The 26,954-nt window shown below is 39.6% G+C and overlaps 1 protein-coding gene across 1 annotated transcript in view; it reads left to right on the top strand.

Annotated features, from left to right (window-relative positions):
- DIAPH2 (diaphanous related formin 2) overlaps window positions 1-26,954 on the top strand; it is a 964,220-nt gene that overhangs the window by 699,907 nt on the left and 237,359 nt on the right. The window contains exon 25 of the mRNA XM_061136610.1: window positions 15,541-15,704. Coding sequence (XP_060992593.1) covers window positions 15,541-15,704 — 164 coding nt within the window. The remainder of the gene's footprint in view (window positions 1-15,540; window positions 15,705-26,954) is intronic.

The following is a 26,954-nucleotide window of genomic DNA, read 5'->3' as shown; positions in this document are numbered from 1 at the left end:
TCTTTCAATTTGTTAATGTGGTGTATTACATTGATTGATTTGCGGATATTAAAGAATCCTTGCATTCCTGGGATAAAGCCCACTTGGTCATGGTGTATGATTTTTTTAATATGTTGTTGGATTCTGTTTGCTAGAATTTTGTTAAGGATTTTTGCATCTATGTTCATCAGTGATATTGGCCTGTAGTTTTCTTTTTTTGTGGCATCTTTGTCTGGTTTTGGAATTAGGGTGATGGTGGCCTCATAGAATGAGTTTGGAAGCTTACCTTCTTCTGCAATTTTCTGGAAGAGTTTGAGTAAGATAGGTGTTAGCTCTTCTCTAAATTTTTGGTAGAATTCAGCTGTGAAGCCATCTGGTCCTGGGCTTTTGTTTGCTGGAAGATTTTTGATGACAGTTTCGATTTCCTTGCTTGTGATGGGTCTGTTAAGATCTTCTATTTCTTCCTGGTTCAGTTTTGGAAAGTTATACTTTTCTAAGAATTTGTCCATTTCATCCAAGTTGTCCATTTTATTGGCATAGAGCTGCTGGTAGTAGTCTCTTATGATCCTTTGTATTTCAGTGTTGTCTGTTGTGATCTCTCCATTTTCATTTCTAATTTTGTTAATTTGGTTCTTCTCTCTTTGTTTCTTAATGAGTCTTGCTAATGGTTTGTCAATTTTGTTTATTTTTTCAAAAAACCAGCTTTTAGCTTTGTTGATTTTTGCTATGGTCTCTTTAGTTTCTTTTGCATTTATTTCTGCCCTGATTTTTAAGATTTCTTTCCTTCTGGTAACCCTGGGCTTCTTCATTTCTTCCTTCTCTAATTGCTTTAGGTGTAGAGTTAAGTTATTTAATTGGTTTTTTTCCTGTTTCTTGATGTAAGCCTGTAATGCTATGAACCTTCCCCTTAGCACTGCTTTTACAGTGTCCCATAGGTTTTGGGTTGTTGTGTTTTCATTTTCATTCATTTCTATACATATTTTGATTTCTTTTTTGATTTCTTCTATGATTTGTTGGTTATTCAGAAGCGTGTTATTTAGCCTCCATATGTTTGAAGTGTTAACAATTTTTTCCCTGTAATTGAGATCTAATCTTACTGCACTGTGGTCAGAAAAGATGACTGGAATGATTTCAATTTTTTTGAATTTTCCAAGACCAGATTTATGGCCCAGGATGTGATCTATTCTGGAGAATGTTCCGTGTGCACTTGAGAAAAAGGTGAAGTTGATTGTTTTGGGGTGAAATGTCCTATAGATATCAATTAGGTCTAGCTGGTCCATTGTGTCATTTAAGGTTTGTGTTTCCTTGTTAATTTTCTGTTTAGTTGATCTATCCATAGTTGTGAGTGGGGTATTAAAGTCTCCCACTATTATTGTGTTACTATTAATTTCCTCTTTCATACTCGTTAGTGTTTGCCGTACATATTGCGGTGCTCCTATGTTGGGTGCATATATATTTATAATTGTTATATCTTCTTTTTTGATTGATCCTTTGATCATTATGTAGTGTCCTTCTTTGTCTCTTTTCACTTCCTTTATTTGAAAGTCTATTTTATCTGATATGAGTATTGCGACTCCTGCTTTCTTTTGGTCTCCGTTTGCATGAAATATTTTTTTCCAGCCCTTCACTTTTAGTCTGTATGTGTCTCTTGTTTTGAGGTGGGTCTCTTGTAGACAGCATATATAGGGGTCTTGTTTTTGTATCCATTCAGCCAATCTTTGTCTTTTGGTTGGGGCATTCAACCCATTTACATTTAGGGTAATTATTGATAGGTGTGGTCCCGTTGCCATTTACTTTGTTGTTTTGGGTTCACGTTTATACAACCTTTCTGCATTTCCTGTCTAAAGAAGATCCTTTAGCATTTGTTGAAGAGCTGGTTTGGTGGTGCTGAATTCTCTCAGCTTTTGCTTATCTGTAAAGCTTTTGAATTCTCCTTCATATCTGAATGAGATCCTTGCTGGATACAGTAATCTAGGTTGTAGGTTATTCTCTTTCATTACTTTCAGTACGTCCTGCCATTCCCTTCTGGCCTGGAGGGTTTCTATTGATAGATCAGCTGTTATCCTTATGGGAATCCCTTTGTGTGTTATTTGTTGTTTTTCCCTTGCTGCTTTTAATATTTGTTCTTTGTGTTTGATCTTTGTTAATTTGATTAATATGTGTCTTGGGGTGTTTCACCTTGGGTTTATCCTGTTTGGGACTCTCTGGGTTTCTTGGATTTGGGTGGCTATTTCCTTCCCCATTTTAGGGAAGTTTTCAGCTATTATCTCCTCGAGTATTTTCTCATGGCCTTTCTTTTTGTCTTCTTCTTCTGGAACTCCTATGATTCGAATGTCGGGGCGTTTCACAGTGTCCCAGAGGTCCCTGAGGTTGTCCTCATTTCTTTTGATCCTTTTTTCTTTTTTCCTCTCTGCTTCATTTATTTCCACCATTTTATCTTCTACCTCACTTATCCTATCTTCTGCCTCCGTTATTCTACTCTTGGTTCCCTCCAAAGAGTTTTTGATCTCATTCATTGCATTATTCATTTGTAATTGACTCTTTTTTATTTCTTCTAGGTCTTTATTAAACAGTTCTTGAATCTTTTCAATCTTTGTTTCCAGGCTATTTATCTGTAACTCCATCTTGTTTTCAAGATTTTGGATCATTTTTATTATCCTTATTCTAAATTCTTTTTCAGGTAGATTCCCTATCTCCTCCTCTTTTGTTTGACTTGGTGGGCATTTTTCATGTTCCTTTACCTGTTGGGTATTTCTTTGCCTTTTCATCTTGTTTAGATTGCTGTATCTGGAGTGGGCTTTCTGTATTCTGGAGGTCTGTGGTTCCTTTTTGTTGTGGAGGATTAACCCAGTGGGTGGGGTTAGACGATTGGCTTGTCGAGATTTCCTGGTTAGGGAAGCTTGCGTCAGTGTTCTGGTGCGTGGAACTTGATTTCTTCTCTTTGGAGAGCAATGGAGTGCCCAGTAATGAGTTTTGAGATGGGTCTATGTGTTAGGTGTGACCTTGGGCAGCCTGTATGTTGATGTTCAGGTCTATGTTCCTGCGTTGCTGGAGAATTTGCATGGTATGTCTTGCTCTAAAACTTATTGACTCTTGTGTGGTGGTTGGTTTCAGTGTAGGTATGCAGGCTTTTGGACAGTCACTTATTACTTAAAGTTCCTTGTAGTCAGGAGTTTTCTGGTGTTCTCAGGTTTTGGGCTTAAGTCTCCTGCCTCTGGATTTCAGTTTTATTCTTCCTGTAGTCTCAGGACTTCTCCAACTATACAGCCCTGATAAGAAAACTTCTAGGTTAATGGCTAAAAGATTCTCCCCCGTTAGGGACACCCAGAGAGGTTCACAGAGTCACATGAAGAAGAGGAGAGGGAGGAGGGAGATAGAGATGAGCAGGAGGAGAAAAAGGGGGACTCAAGAGGAGAGAGACAGATCTACGCAGCTGTCTGTTCCCAGAGTGTTCTCCGTAGCCCAGTCACCTACAAAGATTCACAGAATTGGAATGGGAAGAGAAGGGGAAAGGAGGAAATAGAGGTGTTCTGAGGTAGAAAACAGAGAGTCAAGATTGGGAGAGAATAATCTTTGGTTTAAAAATAGGGCTTCTCTTTTTTTTTTTTTTTTTGTAAGGTTATAGTGTGTTGAAAATGAAAATTAAGGAGTAGTAGAGGAGTACTAGAGGACTTTAAAAGAAATAAGAGAAAAAGAACAATAGAAAATGGAAGAGAAAAAGGAAAGAAAAAAAAAGAAAAAAAAAAAGAAAAAAAAAAAAAAGAAAGAAAAAAAAATTTTTTTTTTCCCCCTAATTAAAAAATCGTAAAAGTCTATGGACATGAAAGTTAAGGAGTAATGGGGGAGTAATAGGGGATTTTAAAGGAAAATAAAAGAGAAAAAATAAAAAAGAAAAAAGAAAAAAAAATTAAAAAAAAATTAAAAAAAAAGAGAAAAAAGTAAAATTATATCTAGGAGTTTCTCTGGAGCTGTTGCGGTCAGTGTGGGTTCGGCTCAGTTTCAGATAGCTCCACGTTCCGGCTTACGCTTCTCGATATCTACAGGCTCCTCCGGTGTAGTCAATGTTTCCTAGAGGGATTTTAATCTGTTGCACCAGTCCCTTCTGAAGCGGTTCCCTTTGTTTATTTGGCTTCCGTTTGCCGGTTTCTTCAGAGCCTCATTTCCGCCCTGACACAGGCGGGCGGAGGTGGACTCTTATTCAGGTAGCTAGTTCCGTCGCTCCGCGGGGAGGGGCTTGCGCTGCAGGGAGAGGCTGGCGCTGTGGGGCGGGGCTTGCGCCGCGGGGACGGGCTGGCGCTGCCGGGAGGGGCCAACGCTGCCCTCTCCGTCTGCGCCGCTCAGGCTCCCGGCTGTTCTATATGGAGCGCACCCCGCGCTGCGCGAGGTTCCAGCCCTCGGGTGTTCCACAAAAGCGCGGAAGGAAAAGCTGCGCCTGCTCTCTCTGCCTTCCCCGTCAGAGCGGTCCAGGCAGCCAGGGTCTTGGTGGGCGCACTCTCCCCAGGTGTGGCGCGCCCCCTCCCTTCCGCGGACCCAGTCTCAGTTTCCGCTGGCGCCAGTCAGGTGCGGGCGCCTTCTGCCCTCCGCGTCCCCAGCCCCAGTCCCCGCCCGCGCCGGTCGGGTGCCTGCGCCCTGTGTCTCGCCGCGACCTTCCCCTCCCCCCTGCCTCCTGCCTCCGGCGGGGCTGGGCCGGTCCGCAGCCTGCGAGCTCCTCTCTGGACCCTCTCGGTCTCTTTGTTCTGCGAACGGCCGGCAGTGTGTTCGGACCGGTTAATTTACTTTCTCTCTTTTGGTCTCCCACAGTTCATGTTGGCAACTCACAGAAGCTCCCTCCGATTGTCCTCAGGGCACTCAGGCCCGGACCCTACCCCAAGCAATGCCGTCTATGAGCTCCCGGGACGGATCTCCGTACTTAGCTCTTTTGTCTCACTTTTTATCTTTTATATTTTGTCCTACCTCCTTTCGAAGACAATGGGCTGCTTTTCTGGGCGCCTGATGACCTCAGCTAGCGATCAGAAGTTGTTTTGCGAAGTTTGCTCTGCGTTCAGTTATTCTTTTGATGAATTTGTAGGAGAGAAAGTGGTCTCCCCGTCCTACTCCTCCGCCATCTTGGCTCCTCCCCTATCTTCAGATTTATAAGAAGGGTTTTAGTTTCCTAAGTACCCAAATCAACTCCATGGCTCTTCTTCCAATTTGGTGTTATAATGAGACTACTCTTTCACCAAATATTTCTTGAGAAACTGTATGGCATAGCAGTTAAAAATATGAGTTATGGATCCATTCACAGTTTGTCCTCATTACTGTGACTTACCAGCTGTGTGACCTGGAGGAAATTCTTAATTCAGAAAGCAGTTCTGAGGATTAATTGCATGAATCCATAGGAAGTGTGAAAGTCACTGAGTTGTGTTCGACTCTTTGCAACCCTATAGACTATACAGTCCATGTAATTCTCCAGGCGAGAATACTAGAGTGGGATAGCCTTTCCCTTCTCCAGGGGATCTTCTCAACCCAGGGATTGAACCATGTTCTCCAGCATTGCAGGCAGATTCTTTATCAGCTGAGCCACAGGGAAGCCCAAGAACACTGGAGTGGGTAGACTATCCCTTCTCCAGAGGATCTTCCTGACCCAGGAATTGAACTGGGTCTTCTGCACTGCAGGCAGGTTCCTTACCAAATGAGCTATCAGGGAAGAAATATGATTGATTATATTCTTTGCAGCCAAAGATGGATAAGTTCCATACACTCAGCAAAAACAAGACCGGGAGCTGACCGTGGCTCAGCACATGAACTCCTTATTGCCAAATTCAGACTTAAGTTGAAGAAGTAGGGAAAACCACTAGACCATTCAGGTATGACCTAAATCAAATCCATTATAATTTTACAGTAGAAGTGACAAATAAATTCAAGGGATTAGATATGATAGAGTGCCTGAAGACCTATGGATGGAGGTTCGTGACATTGTACAGGAGGCACTGATCAAGACCATCCCCAAGAAAAAGAAATGAAAAAAGACAAATTGGCTGTCTGAGGAGGCCTTGCAGATAACTGTGAAAAGAAGAGAAGCAAAAGGCAAAGGAGAAAAGGAAAGATATACCCATTTGAATGCAGAGTTCCAAAGAATAGCAAGGAGAGATAAGAAAGCTTTCCTCAGTGATCAGTGCAAAGAAATAGAGGAAAACAACAGAATGGGAAAGACTAGAGATCTCTTCAAAAAAATTAGAGATACCAAGGGAACATTTCATGCAAAGATGGGCTCAATAAAGGACAAATGTTATGGACCTAACATATGGACCAAGATTCAGCTTAGCCGTGACAGTTTTTTTTTTTTTTTTTTTTTAATTGGAGGATAATTGCTTTACATTGTTGTGTTGGTTTCTGCTGTACAATAACCTGAATCAGCCATGTTGTACTGTGTTCTCAGTCACATCTAAGTCTTTGAGACATGGACATGAGCCTGCCAGGCTCCTCTGTCCATGGAGTTTTCCAGGCAAGAATATGGTAGTGGGTTGCCATTTCCTACTCCAGGGATTCTTCCTGACCCAGGTATCAAACTTGTCTCTCTTGCATCTCCTACATTGGCAGGCAGATTCTTTACCACTGCACCACGTAGGAAGCCTGAATCAGTCATTGTTTTTCAGTTGATAAGTTGTGCCTGACTCTTTGTGACCCCATAAACTACAGCACTCCAGACTTACCTGTCCTTCATTATCTCCCTGAATTTGCTCAAAATCATGTCCATTGATTGAGTCAGTGATGCCATCCAGCCATCTCATCCTCTCTCTCCCCCTTCTCCTCTTGCCCTCAATCTTTCCCAGCATCAGGGTCTTTTCCAGTGATTTGGCTGTTGACATCTGACTTCAGCACCAGTGGCCAAAATATTGAAGCTTCATCGTCAGCATCTGTCCTACCAGTGAATATTCAGGGTTTTTCCTTTAGGATTAACTGCTTTGATCCCCTGGCAGTCCAAGGAATTATCTGTATGCTCTTGGGTAATTGAGAAGGTAAGGAGGAGAGAGGTAAGAAGAAAAGGGACTGGGACGTCCCTGGTCCAAAGGCTGTCCAAAGGACTCTCGATAATCTTCTCTAGCACCACAGTTCAAAATCATCAATTCCTCGGCACTCAGCCATATGTATGTATGTATGTGTGCATGTGTGTATATATGTATGTATGTGTGTATATATGTGTGTATGTGTGTATATATATATATATTTATAGCCTCCCTGTTGAACCTCTTTCTCCCCCCCTCTAGGATATCAAAGAGCACCAGGCTCTCTGTGTTATATAGCAAGTTCCCACTAGCTATCTGTTTTATACATGGTAGTGTATATATGCCCATGGCAGTTTTAAAAGGGGAAAAGGAGGAGGAATCTCAGTGAATAATCAAAGCAGGCAGTTGGATTCTTCATCATTCTCCATTGTGTGCAGACTGGTTGAGTCTCTGTTTAGATGGTGTCCTGCCTGCATGATCTGCCAGCAGGATAACTAATGGAACATTTGAGGGTAGAGAGCTAGTGCTTCTATAAGTACTTAATTCTTCATTCTCACTTCTTTTTATCTAGGAAAAGAACCAACAGGTTAGGCAAGATGCAGTGTGCATTCAGGAGAGCATGAGTTAGGAGTTAAGTTAAATTGCCTAGTGATCTTGTTCCTGTAGTTAGGTTCTTTTAGAGGGGAACAGAAATGGGTAAACAGGAAAGAGCTGTTTTCAGAGAGGCAGTGGTCAACATGACAGACATGGTCTACTCTCTTCAGCTATATTTTTAACTGAGGAAAATTGGCAATGAAATGGTAAATAAATAAAAATGATAATGTCACATAGTGATAAGTTCTCAGAATGAAATAAAATAGACCAAAGTAATAGTGATGAGAGTGGACATTTCATATTGGAAAATTGGGAAAAGCATCTCTGAGGAGGTTATGGTTGAGCTGAAGTTGAATGACCTGGTGAAAAAGAAACATTCTGGGCAGAAAGAGGAGCAAGTCCAAGGGCCCTGGGTTGGGTATGATAACTTGCTAAGCACAAGGAAGAGAAAGAAGGTTAATGAATCTGGACATATTGCTTAAGAGGGAGAATGAGATGAGATTAGATTGCAGAGGTGGGTAAAAACCAGATCATGTAGAACCTCATAAAGCTTGAGAATGAAATTGGATTTTGTTACAAGTATAATGGGAAACTATCAGAGGCCATGAAAAATAAAAGGTAGAGATGACAAGCAGGCAGTTGATTATAGAAGTATCTCAGAGGAGAGACTGGGGCTACAAGTATAATTTGGGAGTCATCAAAGTAGATGGTATTTCAAGTCATGTGAATTGCTGAGGTCAGTTAGGTAGACTATAGACAGAGGACTCAGGACCAAGCCCTCAGGGTTCTCTAACATTTTATGGAAGTTGTCAGAGAAAGAGAGGAGATAAAAGAAAAACATTATAAGCATGAGGGTGTGTGTCATAGAAATTAAGAAAACTGGCTAAATGTTGCATGTGGGTGAGACATCAAAAGACGGACAGAGGTGAATGTTGAATTTGGCAACATCAGTTCAGCTCAGTTCAGTCGCTCAGTTGTGTCCGACTCTTTGCGACCCCATGAATCGCAGCACGCCAGGCCATCCTGTCCATCACCAACTCCCGGAGTTTACTCAAACTCATGCCCATCGAGATGGTGATACCATCCAGCCATCTCATCCTCTGTGGTCCCTTTCTCCTCCTAGCCCCAATCCCTCCCAGCATCAGAGTCTTTTCCAACGAGTCAACTCTTCGCTTGAGGTGGCCAGAGTATTGGAGTTTCAGCTTCAGCATCAGTCCTTCCAATGAACACCCAGGACTGATCTCCTTTAGGATGGACTGGTTGGATCTCCTTGCAGTCCAAGGGACTCTCAAGAGTCTTCTCCAACACCACAGTTCAAAAGCATCAATTTTTCGGCGCTCAGCCTTCTTCACAGTCCAACTCTCACATCCATACATGACCACTGGAAAATCCATAGCCTTGACTAGATGGACCTTTGTTGGCAAAGTAATGTCTCTGCTTTTTAATATGCTGTCTAGGTTGGTCATAACTTTCCTTCCAAGGAGTAAGCGTCTTTTAATTTCATGGCTGCAGTCACCATCTGCAGTGATTTTGGAGCCCAAAAAAATAAAGTCTGACACTGTTTCCACTGTCTCCCCATCTATTTCCCATGAGGTGATGGGACCAGATGCCATGATCTTAGTTTTCTGAATGTTAAGCTTTAAGCCAACTTTTTCACTCTCCTGTTTCACTTTCATCAAGAGGCTTTTTAGTTCCTCTTCACTTTCTGCCATGAGGGTGGTGTCATCTGCATATCTGAGGTTATTGATATTTCTCCCAGCAGTCTTGATTCCAGCTTGTGCTTCTTCCAGCCCAGCATTTCTCATGATGTACTCTGCATATAAGTTAAATAAGCAGGGTGACAATATACAGCCTTGACGTACTCCTTTTCCTATTTGGAACTAGTCATGGTCATTGTCATTATAAATAATACATTTCTGTATGAAAAGAATTTCCATATGAAAAGAATATTAAACTAGTATCATGAAAAGATTATCATGATTTGTACTTTAGGGGAGGAAAAATAATTTTTTCTATACCCTTCTGAGCAATTGACATGACCCACCCCCTGGCCACTCTGTAATAAAGACAGAATAACAAGAGAAAACTAGGTAGAAGTTGATAAACATGTATACCTCAAGTGTATATAGCAGATACGCAGAAACAAATGAGAAACTCCCTAAAGTAGCCTAAGTCACCAGCTTAAATACCACCTTCAGCTAAAGGCAACTTCAGTGATACTCTTCATATCCTTGATTTTCTGGCGATTTAGAGTCATCCTTCTCTTCCTGGTAGCTCAGCTGGTAAAGAATCCACCTGCAATGCGGGAGACCTGGGTTTAATCCCTGGATTGGGAAGATCCCGTGGAGAAGGGAATGACTACCCACTCCAGTATTCTAGCCTGGATAATTCCATGGACTCTATAGTCCATGGCGTCACAAAGGATTGGGCATGCTGAGTGACTTTCACTTTCACTTTCTCTTCCTGGTTCAGAGAGGAACACATCCTTAACCAGTGGAGATTTCCTTTATAAATGGAAATTTCCCTTTCAAAAGGGTAGCTTTTACTCTTTTCAGAGCTTTTACTCTGTCTGCTCTTTCTCAATTGGCTCAAAATAATCTATGCTAAGGAGACGTGTTTTGAGATGGCACATTCACTGCATTCTAACCTTAGAATAGATGAGTGCCTTTTTTGGGGGTAGGGGAAATGTAATTTATTATGTTTACCGTTGCATTTTATCTACTTTTGACAACTCTAAAAATTGAAATAGTGGTATTTCTCTGCCTTTTTGATAAGGTGATATGAAGGATATGAAACATAGTATATTGTAAATAGCAAAGAGTTGTACAAATGCAAATTAATAAGTAGAATTGTTTGTAATATTAGACTATAAACTGCTTAGGTTTTAATGATCATTGTATGGAGCACAGTGCTTAGCAGAATACTGACCAGTATCTTGTATCTAGTAGCTGCTCAAAAAAAGACAATTTTAAAAATGACTGAAAATAAAGAAGTGGAAAGAAATGGTGACTTAGGCTACTAGTTCTTTATCATCTGCAGAATCCCAAGTAGGATTTGGTGACAGGGTTGTGATTGTGAAAAATTTCAGTGCTGATTCACGCCCTCCATCCCTTTTACAAAGTAATCACTGTGAAGAGAAGTCAAGGACTTGGAGATTGGGATGCTCTCCAGTTATTAATTCTAAGCTACAGCTTTCCCAGAATGTTTCAGATTTTCTCACTTTGGTATACAGACAGAATTTCTGAAATCAGTTTTTCTTCTAGGAGAACAAATTTGTGAAATTGTGTATCACCACATGGGCATATTTTAGCTGGCAGAAAATTGTGTTATGATAAATGGGAAGTATACAGTTTTTTGCCTTTGTTTTTGATCTTTAGCTTTTTCTCCGTGCTGTACAGATGTTGAACCTTCTGAAGTACACATGGTTTAGTACCTTGCTGCAAATAGGATGTAAGTAAGTGACCTTTGCAAAGCGTGTGTTCTTAGCAAGTCTGGCATGAGTCTGTTTTATTTAGGCAAGAGAGACTAGAGAACAAAAATTTCACTTTCATTCTGTGGCAAGAAATAAAGAGAACTGTCTTATTTCTGCAGCTCTCAAACAAGATGTTCAACACTCTCTTAAAAATCAAACAAATATGATATTCTCAGAGGGAAAATCAGGTAGCATTATGTGCAACCCTTCTGTTGGTAAAAAGGAAAGTAGAGTAAGTCAGAAATACATTAATTCTTCCAGGTCTATTGACAGCAAAATGGACTTGAGGATTGGAAGATTTAATGTGACTCCTTAGCAAGCAAGAGGTTGAAGTGTAGCTAACATGAATGCTAAAATTTAAGTAGCATAAGAAGGAACCTAGGAAGGGGGGCATCTCACTTTAAAAATCTTGCTATATCCCATAAATGTCAGCTGCAAAGTAATTTTCCAGAAATAGTCTGATTTCCCTACTGACTTGCATTGTGAAACTAGAGCTGTGTTCCCATGGAAAATAAATTTGGCCCGAGGTTCTAATAAAACACACTGAATAATTCAGAAAATTTTATAAAATCCAGCATTTCAAGAAGACAGTTATCAGTACCTGATAAAATAATACTATCACAAAATGTGAATACACTGTGCATGTGTGCATGAGTGTGTGCGTACTAGGTCGCTTCAGTTGTGTCTGACTCTTTGCATCACCATGACTATAGCCCTCCAGGCTCCTCTGTCCATGGGATTCTCTAAGCAAAAATACTGGAGTGGGTTGCCACGTCCTCCTGCAGGGGATCTTCCCGACCCTGTTGTTGTTGTTCAGTTGCTCAGTTGTGTCCAACTCTTTGCAACCCCATAGACAGCATATGGACAACCCCATAGCACAGCAGGCTTCCCTGTCCTTCACCATCTCTCAGAGCTTGCTCATTGAGTTGGTGATGCCATCTAACCATCTCATGCTCTGTCATCTCCTTTTCCTCTTGCCTTCTGTCTTTGCCAGCATCAGGGTCTTTTCCAGACCCTGTAGTGGGTCTTAAAATAGCACACCCAAAACTGTACTGTTATTCTTTTTTAACAAATCATAGTAATGGGCTTCCCAGGTGGCACTAGTGGTAAAGAACCTGGCTGCCAACACAGGATGTAAGAGATGTGGGTTTGATTACTGGTCAGGAACATTCCATGCAGGAGAGCATGGCAGCCCACTCCAGTATTCTTCCCTGGAGAATCCCATGGACAGAGGAGCCTGGTGGGCTACAGTCGTGGGGTTGCAAAGAGTCGAACACAACTGAAGCGACTTAGCACACATAGCACACAGTCTAATACCTTTGCATTTTAAGACATTTTGCTTCTGTGATGATTATTGATTTTTAATAGACTTAACTTTAATTGTGAAAGGTATATTTGGTTTTCTTTGTATTCTTTGTGGTTAGTCTACTTCCTCTGAAGCATCCTTATCAATTAACATTCAATAGCTTTCAGCCATAGAAGAAAGACCAGAAGGAAATGCTCTAAAATGTTCACAACGCTGATTTGTTAGAAATTTTAGTTTACTTATGTTTTTATATTTCTGAGTCACCTAAATAGGTGATTTTCTATATATCTTCTATAATCAAGAATAAAGTTGATAATTTATTTCTATAAATATATACATAATGAGGTACATTTCAGTTCAGTTCAGTTCAGTTGCTCAGTCGTGTCCGACTCATTGGGACCCCATGAACCACAGCATGCCAGGCCTCCTTGTCCATCACTAACTCCCAGAGTTTACCCAAACTCATGTCCTTTGAGTCGGTGATGCCATCCAACCATCTTATCCTCTGTTGTCCCCTTCTCCTCCTGCCTTCAGTCTTTCCCAACATCAGAGTCTATTCACGTAAGTCAGCTCTTCGCATCAGGTGGCCAAAATATTGGAGTTTCAAGTTCAACATCAGTCCTTCCAATGAACAGCCAGGACTGATCTCCTTTAGGATGGACTGGTTGGATCTCCTTGCAGTCCAAGGGACTCTCAAGAGTCTTCTCCAACACCACAGTTCAAAAGCATCAATTCTTCTGAGCTCAGCTTTCTTTATAGTCCATCTCTCACGTCTATACATGACCACTGGAAAAACCATAACCTTGACTAGACAGACCTTTGTTGACAATGTCTCTGCTTTTTAACATGCTGTCTAGGTTGGTTATAACTTTCCTTCTAAGTTGTAAACGTCTATTAATTTCATGGCTGCAATCACCATCTGCAGTAATTTTGGAGCCCAGAAAAATAAAGTTAGCCACTGTTTCCCCATCTATTTGTCATGAAGTGATGGGACCGGATGCCGTGATCTTAGTTTTCTGAATGCTGAACTTTAAGCCAACTTTTTCACTCTCCTCTTTCACTTTCGTCAAGAGGCTCTTTAGTTGTTCTTCACTTTCTGTCATAAGGGTGGTGTCATCTGCATATCTGAGATTATTGATATTTCTCCCGGCAATCTTGATTCCCACTTGTGCTTCTTCCAGCCCAGCATTTCTCATGATGTACTCTGCATATAAGTTAAATAAGCAGGGTAACAATATACAGCCTTGATGTACTCCTTGTCCTATTTGGAACCAGTCTGTTGTTCCATGTCCAGTTCTAACTGTTGCTTCCTGACCTGCATATAGGTTTCTCAAGAGGTAGGTCAGGTGGTCTGGTATTCCCATCTCTTTCAGAATTTTTCACAGTTTATTGTGATCCACACAGTCAAAGGCTTTGGCATAGTCAATAAAACAGAAATAGATGTTTTTCTGGAACTCTCTTGCTTTTTTGATGATGGACCCATTTAAATATCTGATTCCTTTTATGCTTTGGTAGTAGTGGTTGTTGTTATGACTTTTATGATAAAAAATTTTAAAGCAGTGGTGTAATTAATTTTAAAACAAATACTCTTCTGGAGTATACTACTGTTAAGTGTAGTCCTGGTATTATTGAACCAAATTTAGGTCCACTTGCCTGCACACAGTAAAGCCAATCTACTGACACCAGGTTATGGTGAAGGACACTGTAGCATTTATAGGCGCCAGACAAGGAGAAAGGGTCTGGTTGGCTTGTGCTTAACACCCCCAAACTCCCTGAAGGGTTTTTTAGGAAAGCATTTTTAAAGGCCTGATTTTGGGGGTGGGGGCGTGTCTCAAGGTTTTTGATCAGCTCATATATACATAATGAGATACATTTCAGTTCAGTTCAGTTCAGTTGCTGAACTGAACAATTCTCTTGGTTGGTTGGTTGATTGTGAAGTAACAGGGTGGTATCACAAGGGTTAATGTCACCAATCCCTAGGCTCCAGTAGACCTGGGGGCTAAGTGCACAAGATCATCAGGTAGTTAAATATCTTCCATTTGGTGGGGGTTTTAGCATTTGTAAAACAACTTAGAAAATGTGCAACAGATACTATTATCTAGGTACTTCAGAGAGGAGCTAAAGCAGAGAATATGGGGAAGGGGTCTGTCATGGGAAGGCCTCATATGGTCCTACTGGGTTATACACTACTGGCAGTCACAGCAACAGCTGGAAACATTAGAATTGTATCCTCAGGGCCCTGTGCTCAGGCTCAACAAACAGCATTTTGGGTTCTAAAAAGCCATTTGGGTGATTAAGGTTCTAGAAATACAATAGAATGTCTCTCTCCCCCTTTCTTCCCTCCCTTCTTCTATCTTTCTCTTCATACTTCTTCCTCTCTTCCCATCTTTCTCTCCCTTTCCTTCCCCCTCATATGGGATATATGTATATGTATATACACACACATACAGGTACATAACCTATATGCAGAATTCACTGTAACCTCTTTACCTATATAGAATGTGTATTTAACACAGAAAATACATACTGTCCCCCTAAGTTTTTGTTGCTATTTCCTTTTACCTTATCTAGCTCATAAAATGATGTGAGGCAGTTTTCTAATGTTTGTACTTCTGTGCTTTCACTTAGCAAACATGTTCGTGGTTATACCTTAAATAGTTCTGCCTCATTTATAGATTTTCAAAGCTCACTAAACAATGTAATGACTACAGCAAGTTGTTATGGGCTGCATTGTGCCCCACCCACTCCAAATTCACATGTTGAAGCCCTAACCCTCAAAACTTCCAAATATGACTGTATTTGGGGATAGGACATTTAGAGAGGTAAGTAAGTTTAAATGAGGTCCTTAAGGTGCACCCTAATGCAATATAACTAGCATCCTCTTAAGAAGAAATTCGGACACAGACAACAAGGACAGAGGGACCACCAGGTAAGGACACAGCAAGAAGGCAGTCATCTGCAAGCCAAGGAGAGAAGTTACAGAAGAAAGCAGATTTGCTGACAGCTTCATATTGGATTGCTAGCCTATTAAACTATGAGAAAATGAATTTCTGTTAAGTTACCCAGCCTGTGGTATTTTGTCATGGTAACCTTAGCAAAGTAATGTGGAAGTATTTACAGAAATGATGATATAATTCAATCTTAACATCTAATGATCACCTTTAAGGTACTCTGTGGATCATGTTCCTTAACAGAAAGCTACAGCTTTACAAAGAGTGCCAGAGACCAGTATGAAAAACTATTCACCATGCACAACAACATGGTAAAGCTCTATGAGAACCTTGGAGAATACTTTATTTTTGACTCTAAGACTGTGAGCATAGAAGAATTCTTTGGTGAACTCAGCAACTTTCGAACTTTATTCCTGGTGAGTAATATGTCTTAAAGTCTTGCAAGGCTTGTTGCTTTGATTTTTAAATGGTTTCTTCCATAAGAATTTTATTTTATTTACCTATTGACAACATTGATTTCATGTTATAGCCCTTTACCAGGAATTGACAGATATTTTATACCTGCGACATGGATAAAAATTGTTGGCTGACTTACCATATAATGAGAACCTAAATGAATTATCTTCAACTTTAGGCACAAATGGGAATTTTCCTGCTGAAATTTTATAGAAAATGAATGAGTTGGTACTCAAATGACCCTGATTCTTTAAACAGCATAATATTATAATTTTACCTAGCTTAAAAATTAACATCTAAAATCCTTTTTTACTCAATGTATTAAAATGCTGTGATTGATGAACTAGTTTCTTTCATAGTCTAGATGAGAAACTGATTCTAAATTAGATGATATAAATGGCCTGAAATACCTAAAGTTTCTTTAGGAATGTGGGCTCTCCTTCTTCAAACTGTAACTCTTGGGGGTAACAGTAAATATTAGCATTAATTGGCGGTAGATCATCAGGGTGCCAGTTACGATGCTAGAGGAAAGCAAAAGCTTTGTTGTATAAATGCTGTGGAAATACTGCTTTACATTCAGTGAAGGCATAGTAAAGCACAGTCTCTGTGATCTTTATGATCCTAACATAAAGATGTGCATAATAGTTGATATCGATCAAGTCCATTTTTTAAAGAAGGAATTCTAACAAATATGCCCAGCAGGAAGATCTGTCAACAAACTAATTCATTGAAGTTTGAGGTATGTTTCTATCCTCAAAGCAATTATTTGCTAATTAAGGCTCTCTCTTTTAGTTGATGGTGTTGGCCTCATGAAATAATTTGATTTTGGTGTCATTTATACAGTCTATGAGCTACAAATATACTTGTAGAAAACATTTGCTTTCATCTGCTGATTTAGGACATGTGACCCAGAGCACACCCCAGCTTTGGTGATAGAAACTAAACAAAAAACTTTCATAAATATGATCATTTGTCTTATTTTTTATTGAGAATATTAGCTTAGTTTGGCCTTTGTTCTTTGCCCCTTATTAGGCATGCATATTTTATTTTTTAGTATTAAAAGGTGTTCTATTGATAGAGTTGTGTTTTTCAAAACTTTGAAGTTGTAAATACGACATAAACATAAGAACACACTCAGGTTATAACTACTTGAATTATTTTTGAAAAGAATAAAAAATCTGTTAAAAAGGATTGGGGACTAGTAAATATACTTCAATTGACACACAGAAAAGAGAAATCAAATAATTGTTTGGATAGCATCAATGTCTATGGGTGAACAAAGAGATAAATAAATGTAATTAATATTTCAATCTCTATGAAAAAGGATTTTGTTTTAACATGAATGGGATCCTAAAACACTGCTTGTCATATCATGTGCCCCTCATCTCCCCAATACATGGACACTGAGTAAAATTTGCTATACTTTTCTCATGTTGCAGCATTTATTTAAGGACAATTCTTCTGTTTCAGCCTATGTTTAGTCTTATTATCCAGTTGGTTAGAAGACTTCCTAAGAGCTATATTTATATTTTCTCTCAATCATAACTTAATTTTAAAAAGCTAAGGATATTAATAATAAGAAGAACTAATTGTATGTCCTGGTGCTCTCACAAATAAGCTATGTGCTTAGGTTAAATCATTTATCTTTCTAGCTAGTTAGCTAGTAAGTTAGGAAATGACAGAATTACACTACTGATCTGTAAGAACTTCTTTCTTTTTAGAGTCTATGATTCATGGTGGGAATTAGAGAGAGATATTTGTGCTACATACATAAACGGGGTATGTCTCTTTGTCTCCTGGCCTCACTGTGGGTGTAGCTTGAGTACAGGGGAATGATTTATTTGTCACAAATCTTTCTCCTAAATACCTGAAGTCCGGTTTTGTGTGCATGGAAGTTACCTTCTTGAGAACCTGCTAAGAGTTTGGGAGCTTTCATAACAGGTAACCACTCCTACACTGTATCTTTTGTCAGCCATTGCTATCTGTCCTACTGAGTACTACTTCTTCTATTTACAAATCTGTGTCAACTTACTGGCATGAAAAGTAGGTATGCAACTTTTTAGCCGTTTTGAAGTTGGATTAGTCATATAATGTCTCTGGGGTTTCCTCATTTATAAAATATGGGTGATAGTTCCTTCCATGTCTTCCTCACCACGATGTGAGAACACATCATAACCTATTCTGTGCAGATGGAGAGTATTACTAGTCATTCTTTGCCCATCCATTCAATTATTACTTGTTTAGAGCCAGCTTGATTTGGGTAATGCTCTAGTCCAGAGGTAAAAGGAAGAGAATAGTTTCTCTCTATCCATGAGTGGAGGGAGATGGACAAATGCAATATAGTTTGATAAGTGCTGCTATAGGAATATATCAGGGTGCTATAATAATACAATAGAGGAGATGCCTAACCCTGCCAGAGCTGCCCAGAGAAACCGTCAAAGAGAAAGTGACATTTAGGCAGTCTGGAAAAATCCACAGGACTTTGACAAGCTAACTTTGACAAGCAGGTTTAAGGGTTTTACACCTGACCTATAAGCCGAAGACTCCTAAATCAACATCACCAACTTCAGTCAATTATCTGTGCTCATCATGGCACTGTTTCATAGTGCACTTAAAGTGATTTTACTCTCCCAGGGGAGGGAATAGCCCTGAAAGAGAGGCCAAAGTTGTCATTGCCAAAAGTTCCCTTTTCTTAGTGCTTTGTGTGTTTGGCCTTAGGGTTCTTGGCACTTAAAAGCATATTGGACTATAGATGGAAACAATAAAATACCAGTAGTGCTGAGAAGAAAATAAGAGTTCTGATTCATGGACTACCAAAAATTACTTCCAAATGAGCTCAGAGTTTCATCTTGGGAGATCTATTTGGCATGTATAGCATAAACAAAATGCAGATACCAAAAAAAAAAATCTTCCTAAAAAAGATAGCCTCTAAAGGATAGTGCAAATGGAAATAAACATAAAGGGTTGGGCATTATGGACTAAGACTTGTTTCAAAATAATCACATTCAAATGAACGAAAGCACAATTGGATAATATCTATGAGATGTTTCTCTATAAATTATTCATATCATTCCTATTATATATTACTCAACTAATAAGGATATTCTAGATGTTCAGTTGCATGTCCTATATATTGACATAAGGATATATGTAATTGGAAACATTTCTAAATTCAGAATTAAGACTGTTTCTAGCTAGCTTCTCTGAGAGCAGGAAAGTTTTTAAAACTCCTTATTAATACAGGCAAGGTTAATTAATAACACCTAAAATTAAGTTGAATATTTTGTGGAAGAAAATTGAATTCCATGTTTATACAATATCGAAGCATCTCTTTTGCTTATTCTCCTTTAGGCTTCAGTCATTCTACTAGTTCAAAAGTTGACTGCACAGTCTTTTTTCTTTCAAGATATTTTGAATAGAATATTCAAAATCAGTGAACCTTATATGTTTCACCACCATGCAGTATCTTGCTAAGGCATAAAAATTAATCTCAGCTGTTGGGAAATGTTCGAGGCAAGTATTATACTTCAATAACTTTCATAGCTCCAAATAAATTATAGAAAATATTTCTTTTCTCTTTTAATTCTATCAGTTTCCTGCTGCTTCTGTGTTTTTGTTTTGCTTTGTTTTATAAAGAACAATCTGTTACCCAGGCACTCAGTAAATATTCATTGTGTGAGCATCCTCATATACTAGAAATAGAGGAATGGGGCTTTATAAGATCATTAAATTCATTGACCTAACTTAAGAAAATGTTACTATTACTGTTAAGAAAGCTAGCAGATTTCTCCTCAACAAAATAAGTATTTGCTACTATTCATCTGACAATTAAACAATTTTTTAAAAAAATCAAGACTTTAACCATTTTTCAACATGTCTTAGATGACCATTAAAATGGCCAAGTATTAGGAGGTTAAGTGATATCTATAAATCTGAGTTTTATGCCATTGTTCAGTCTTTTTGCTTCTCATGCTCAGTTGCTCAGTCATGTCCAATTCTTTGCACCCCTATAAACTGTAACCTGCCAGGGTCCTCTGTCCATGGAATTTTCCAGGCAAGAATGCTAGAGTGGGTTGCCATTTCCTATTCCAGGGGATCTTCCCGACCCAGGAATTGAACTCGCGTCTCCTGCATTGGCAGAAGTATTCTTTACTACTCTGCCACCTGGGAAGTCCCTTGTTGCTTCTACCTCCTAAATCTTTGGTCTTCATACATTTCTCTTCAAACCCGCTGACTCTACTTTAGTTCTGGTCCCCTACCATCTCTCAGGTGGACTAGTACAATGATGATCTGACTGGTCTCTCTGCCTCCATCTCTTACCATTTCTCACTTCTAATCCATTCCCCACATTGTAGTTAGAGTAAAGCTTAAAAAACAAAAAAAAACAAGATAATGTTACTTTCCTGACTCAAGATTCTTTAATGACTTGTGTCCTCAGGATAAGATCAAAATGTTGAAAATGAAAGTGGTTTTCAAAAGAACGAAGATTACCTTAAACTCAGACCATCCTAAGTTTGGCTGAATAAGCCATTATCACCGAACTTGAACTCTCCTCCCAGACTGGGAAAAGTCGAGTATGGACAGTGTGGAAGCAGCAGAACAAAACAACAGGAAGTACCTAAGAGGACCTAAACCTTTTAGAATAGAGAGAAATTTGGGGAGCACAGCATCAAAACTGAAGGCTCAGAGGCAAATGTATGATCGTCATCCTGTATTAATTGCTCCTGTAGCTAGTGCAGCATCAGGAGTTCTGACAACCGAAGTCACTCTTAATTCTCAGTTAGGGATGATCTTTCTTCTATCTTAAAGTAATTGTTCTTTTAAAGTGTAACCGTATTTGAGAGCTCCTTGTAGCCATTTTGCCGTATGGAGATTAGTTAATTTTGAGAAGCTCTCATTTTCCTCAAGCCATTTTCCTCTTTACAAAGCCTCAGTCATATCTAAATCTGAACTATAACTGGAAACCAAAGTGAATATCTGCATTTACTTAGACTCAAACAACTAAATTGACGATATATAGTACATTTTATTCATTCATTAAAGGCAATTTGCCTTTAAAGAAATGGGGATGAATTTTTACATAAAGGATTGTGCATATAATTCCTGATCTAAGAAGACTAAGTTATTTTGACATATTTTTAAGCCTTCAATTCACAAAGCACTTGACATTTAAAGGAAAATTTAGTGCAATATTGTAAAAATGGTGGACTTATGTAAGAAACCAAATGTTCTTTAACAAAGTCTTCATCAGTAATACAAAATCTATTATGTAGAGTTCCATTATCCAAAATCTATTAGATGCTTCATAAATTGATGCATCTTTGCTTTGCCAATAAAATGGTAATTAGTATTATTAGTATTATAAGAGCTTCCCTGGTGGCTCAGATGGTAAAGAATCTGGCTGCCAAGCAGGAGATGTGGGTTCAATCCCTGGGTTGGGAAGATCCCCTGGAGAAGGAAATGACAACCTCTTCCAGTATTCTTGTGTGGAGAATTTCATGGTCAGAGGAGCCTCGAGGGCTTCAGTCCATGGAGTCACAAGAGCTGGACACAACTGACAGAGTAACACTTTCACATCCATAACATTATGAAGATGCCCTTGAGAAACAGCAAAGATGTGCCTGTTCCTGTTGCATAGTATAGTTGTATTTGAAGCAAAATTTCTCATCGCCTATGAAGTCATATGTTTACCGTAGTAACAATGGTCCAAATATCCCCAATTATTTCTTCTTTACCCCCATTGGCAGGACTCAAGCTCTCTGCAAAGTCTCCACTCCCACAAGTACATATAGAGTCATTTCATTTGGGTTCAAAAACATGTCATCTATAGTCACTACTTGATATTTGCCCACAAATATTTGAGTGCCTACTATTCTAGGGTGATAAGAATATAGCACTGAACGAAGACAAAGTCATGCCCTTTCTGTCCTACAGCTCCCACTCCCCTCTGCTGAATACCTTTTGCTGGCAAAGCTACTTGCGTTGCCCTCAATGATAATGCCCACATCTCGACCAAGGTTGCAGTCTCCTGATGTTCCAATTTTACCATCAATCCTTACAGTACTAGACTATGGGGTTATGCTCAGTGCAGACAAAGCCATGCTTCCAAGGACCCTTCTTAAAAAGTTTCTTTCTTTCTTCTTCTAATTCCTTTCTCCTTGGAGAATTAATTAATTTTTTTTTTAACGTTCTAGAGACCTAAAGGGGATCCTAAGACTATAAACCCCTCCATTGCCATCCTTCCTCCCTTAAGCAACTAGGAAGGAATCTTCCTTTTCCTAGAAGTAAGGGATAAATAAAGCACCAGTATAAATCCTTTTATGCAAATAGAGCCCTAAGGTCCCACCAGCTCCCTCTTTTTAATCACACACACCCAGATAATTCCCTTTGAGCTCAGCTGGGACCACCCTGGCTACATAGCCTTAGGTTTATTTTGAGCTATTGCAACTCTTTGAAAATATGCAATCCATGTAAAATATATGGTAACATTATTAAGCAGAATATTTGACCAGAATACCTCATTCCCCAGCTATGCCAGAGAACAGATTTTGCTGTGTTATACAGATATCATTGAATTCTTCTTTAGAAAACAGTGTCACCTATCAACTTGTATTCTGTTCGACTGTTTACTTTTGGCCAGAAGTAGATGCCCTATTTTTCTGATATTATTGTTCCTTATATGAAAAAGGTAAACATTGTAAGGAACTAAAGGAAGATGTAACAATGGTATACATGGATAAAGAAAACTCACATTCCCCAACATGAGAAAAATGCCTACTGGTATAAATGATTCTAAAATGTGTACACATTTTAGGTTAATATTATAAAATTTTAACATACCATGTATGTGTGCTCAGTCACTCAATCATGCCCAACTCTTTGTCGCCCCGTGGACTGCACCCTGCCAGGCCCCTCTGCCCATGGAATTTTCCAGGCAAGAATACTGGAGTGGGTTGCCATTCCCTACTCTTTAAGTGTTTCTAAATGTATTTCTTGAAGTTTTCAGAATTGTTTATGGCAAGCTGGATATCACCCTTTAGAAATCTAAGACAGTGTGATAGCTAACACTGAAAATTTTAACAAAATCAGTTCAATACCTACTTTTCTCATTAAAGTCTAGTAATAACTAGAACCAGGAAACAAAATACATTATCTTTAGTTCTAGCAATAACACCTCATTTGGAATTTTTCAAGTAAGTGTTCCCCATAAATAAGTTATTAAATTTATTTCCACCCACCAGGAAATTATGCTGAAATTCACCTTCTGTGCACTGGTGCCAGATCAAATCTTGGAAACAGAGTTTTGGGTGAAGTAGGAAAGGATAGCTTTATTGATTTAGCAGGCAAAGAGAGACACAGTGGGTTCAGGCCCCACCAAACCATGTGTCCCAACCCAGGAGGATTGGGTGAGGAGTATTATAGCAATGGTTCAAGGGTAGAGTTGACAATTTGGATCAGGGTGTGTGCGGGGTCTGTATTCCTTTAATCGAGCCTCCCATGGTCTGCTGATGAGCTGTGGTTCTTCAGGTTATCAAACTATGAGTTTCTCTCTGGAATGAAGAATGCTCATCAAGTAGTTCATCTTCCATTTCTTGGGGATTTTAGTTTGCAGAAGATCTAAAAGATGTTGTTAGGTGGATCCCTTGACATGGACATCACCAAATGGTCAATACTGAAATCAGATTGATTATATTTTTTGTGGCCAAAGATGGAGAAGCTCTATACAGTCAACAAAAACAATACAGGGAGCTGACTGTGGCTCAAATCATGAACACCTTATCACAAAATTCAGGCTTAAATTGAAGAAAGTAGGGAAAACCAAAAGCCATAAAGGTATGACTTAAATCAAATCCCTTACAATTATATTGTAGAAGTGATAAATAGATTCAAGCGATTAGATCTGATAGAATGCCTGCAGAACTATTGACAGAGGTTCATAATATTGTACAGGAGGTGGTAATCAAAACCATCCCCAAGAAAAAGAAATGTAAAAAGGCAAAATGATTGTCTCAGGAGGTCTATCAAATAGCTGAGAAAAGAAGAGAAGCAAAAGGCAAGGAGGAAAAGAAAGATGTACCCATCTGAATGCCAAGTTCTGAAGAATAGCAAGGAGAGACAAGAAAGCCTTCCTAAGTGATAAATGCAAAGAAATAAAGAACAATAGAATGGGAAAGACTAGAGATCTCGTCAAGAAAATTAGAGATACCAAGGGAACATTTCATGCAAAGATGGGCACAATAAACGACAGAAACATTATCGACCTAACAGAAGCAGAAGATTAAGAAATTCAGTTCAGTTCAGTGGCTCAGTCATGTCCAACACTTTGCAACCCCATGAACTACAGCACACCAGGCCTCCCTGTCCATCACCAACTCCCAGAGTCCACCCAAAACCATGTCCATTGAGTCAGTGATGTCATCCAACCATCTTATCCTCTGTCGTCCCCTTCTCCTCCTGCCCTCAATCTTTCCCAGCATCAGGGTCTTTTCCAATGAGTCAGCTCTTCGCATCAGGTGGCCAAAATATTGGTATTTCAGCTTCAACATCAGTCCTTCCAATGAACACCCAGGACTGATCTCCTTTAGGATGGACTGGTTGGCTCTCCTTGCAGTTCAAGGGATTCTCAAGAGTCTTCTCCAACAACACAGTTCAAAAGCATCAATTCTTCTGAGCTCAGCTTTTTTTTATAGTCCAACTCTCACATCCATACATGACCACTGGAAAAACCATAGCCTTGACTAGACAGACCTTTGTTGACAAAGTAATGTCTGCTTTTTAATATGCTATTTAGGTTGGTCATAACTTTCCTTCCAAGGGGGTAAGTGTCTTTTAATTTCATGGCTGCAATCACCATCTGCAGTGATTCTGGAGCCCAGAAAAATAAAATCAGCCACTGTTTCCACTGTTTCCCTATCTATTTGCCATGAAGTGATGGGACCGGATGCCATGATCTTAGTTTTCTGAATGTTGAGCTTTAAACCAACTTTTTCACCTCTTCTTTCACTTTCATCAAGAGGCTGTTTAGTTCTTCTTCACTTTCTTCCATAAGTGTGGCTTCATATCTGAGGTTATTGATATTTTTCCCAGCAGTCTTGATTCCAGCTTGTGCTTCCTCCAGCTCAGCGTTTCTCATGATGTACTCTGCATATGTGTTAAATAAGCATGATGACAATATACAGTCTTGACATACTCCTTTTCCTATTTGGAACCAGTCTGATTAAGAAGAGGTGGCAAGAATACACAGAAGAACTATACAAAGAAGATCTTCATGACCCAGATAACCATCAGAGGGTGTGATCACTCACCTAGAGCCAGACATCCTGGATTGAAAAGTCAAGTGGGCCTTAGGAAGCATCTCTATAAACAAAGCTAGTGGAGGTGATGGAATTGCAGTTGAGCTATTTCAAATCCTAAAAGATGATGGTGTGAAAGTGCTGCACTCAATATGCCAGCAAATTTGGAAAACTCAGCAGTGGCCAGAGGACTGGAAAAGGTCAGTTTTCATTCCAGTCCCAAAGAACGGCAATGACAAAGAATGTTCAAACTACTGCACAATTTCACTCATTTCATACACTAGCAAAGTAATGCTCAAAATTCTCCAAGCTAGGCTTCAACAGTATGTGAACTGAGATCTTTCCACATATTCAAGCTGATTTTAGAAAAGGTAGAGGAACCAGAGATCAAATTAACAACATCTGTTGGATCATCAAAGAAGCAAGAGAATTCCAGAGAAACATCTACTTCTGCTTCATTGACTATGCTAAAGTCTTTGTGTGGGTCACAACAAACTGTGGAAAATTCTTAAAGAGATGGGAATACCTGATCACTTTAGCTGTCTCTTGCAAAACCTGTATGGAGGTCAAGAAGCAACCATTAGAACCAGACATGGAAGAACAGACTGGTTCCAAATTGGGAAAGGAGTCCATCAAGCCTGTATATTGTCACCCTGCTTATTTAACTTATATGCATCATGTGAAATGCTGGGCTGGATGAAGCACAAGCTGGAATCAGGATAGCTTGGAGAAATATCAACAACCTCAGATATGCAGATGACACCACCCTTTTGGCAAAAAGCAAAGAGAAACTAAAAAGCCTGTTGATGAAAGTGAAAGAGGAGAGTGCAAAAGCTGGCTTAAAACTCAAAATTCAAAAAACTAATATTGTAGCATCCTGTCCCATCACTTCGTGGCATTATAGATGGGGAAAAAATAGAAACCGTGAGAGACTTATTTTTGGGCTCCAAAATCACTGCAGATGGTGATTGCAGCCATGAAATTAAGACGCTTACCCCTTGGAAGAAAAGCTATGAGAAATCTAGGCAGCATATTAAAAAGCAGAGGTATTACTTTTCTAACAAAAGTCTGTCTAGTTAAAGCTATGGTTTTTCCATTAGTCATATGTGGATGTAAGATTTGGACCTTTAAGAAGGCTGAGCTTTAATGAATTGATGCTTTTGACTGGTGATGTTGGACAAGACTTGAGAGTCCCTTGGACTGCATGGAGGTCAAACCAGTCAGTCCTAAAGTAATCAATCCTGAATATTCATTGAAGGACTGATGCTGAAGCTCCAATACTTTGGCCACCTGATGCGAAGAGCTGATTCATTAGGAAAGAGTCTAATGCTGGGAAAGGTTGAAGGCAGGATGAGAAGGGAACGACAGAGGATGAGATGGTTGGATGGCATCACTGACTCAATGAATATGAGTTTGAGCAATCTCTGGTGTTGCAGAAACCAGTACTCGAGAAACCAAGCACCACACTTGGAAAGTTGGAGAACTCAGGTTTATTACACCAGCGGGCCCAGAGGAGTTTACACTCCAAAGTCTGAGCCAGGAACAAAGGGATTACAGAGTTTTTATAGACAGACTGTAGTGGACAACAGTAGGTGTTAATAGGCTGGTTTAAACTAAGGGTTTCGTGCCCGCGAACAGTGGTCAAGATAGGGAGGCGGATGCTTGACCTGGACAGGCGTGATTAAGCAGGTTTGCAGGGGCTGGGTGATTGCAAAGAGCAGGACAACGGTGAGTGAGATAAACTCCAGTTCCTAGTATTGCAAGTCCCCACTTTCTGAGACTACGTGACCTATGTTATCTAGACTTTGCAAGGGGCAAGCTGAGTTACAGAGGCAGAAGGAGAAGGAAGTTATGTAAAATTTTAACTTTTCCTCTTTGATGGGAGATGGTAAAGGGCAGGGAAGCCTGGTGTGCTGC

The sequence above is a fragment of the Dama dama genome, chromosome X (assembly GCF_033118175.1).
Source record: "Dama dama isolate Ldn47 chromosome X, ASM3311817v1, whole genome shotgun sequence".
Classification (NCBI taxonomy): domain Eukaryota; kingdom Metazoa; phylum Chordata; class Mammalia; order Artiodactyla; family Cervidae; genus Dama; species Dama dama.
Note: the sequence above shows the minus strand (reverse complement) of the source record. Positions and strands in the feature narration are given on the sequence as shown.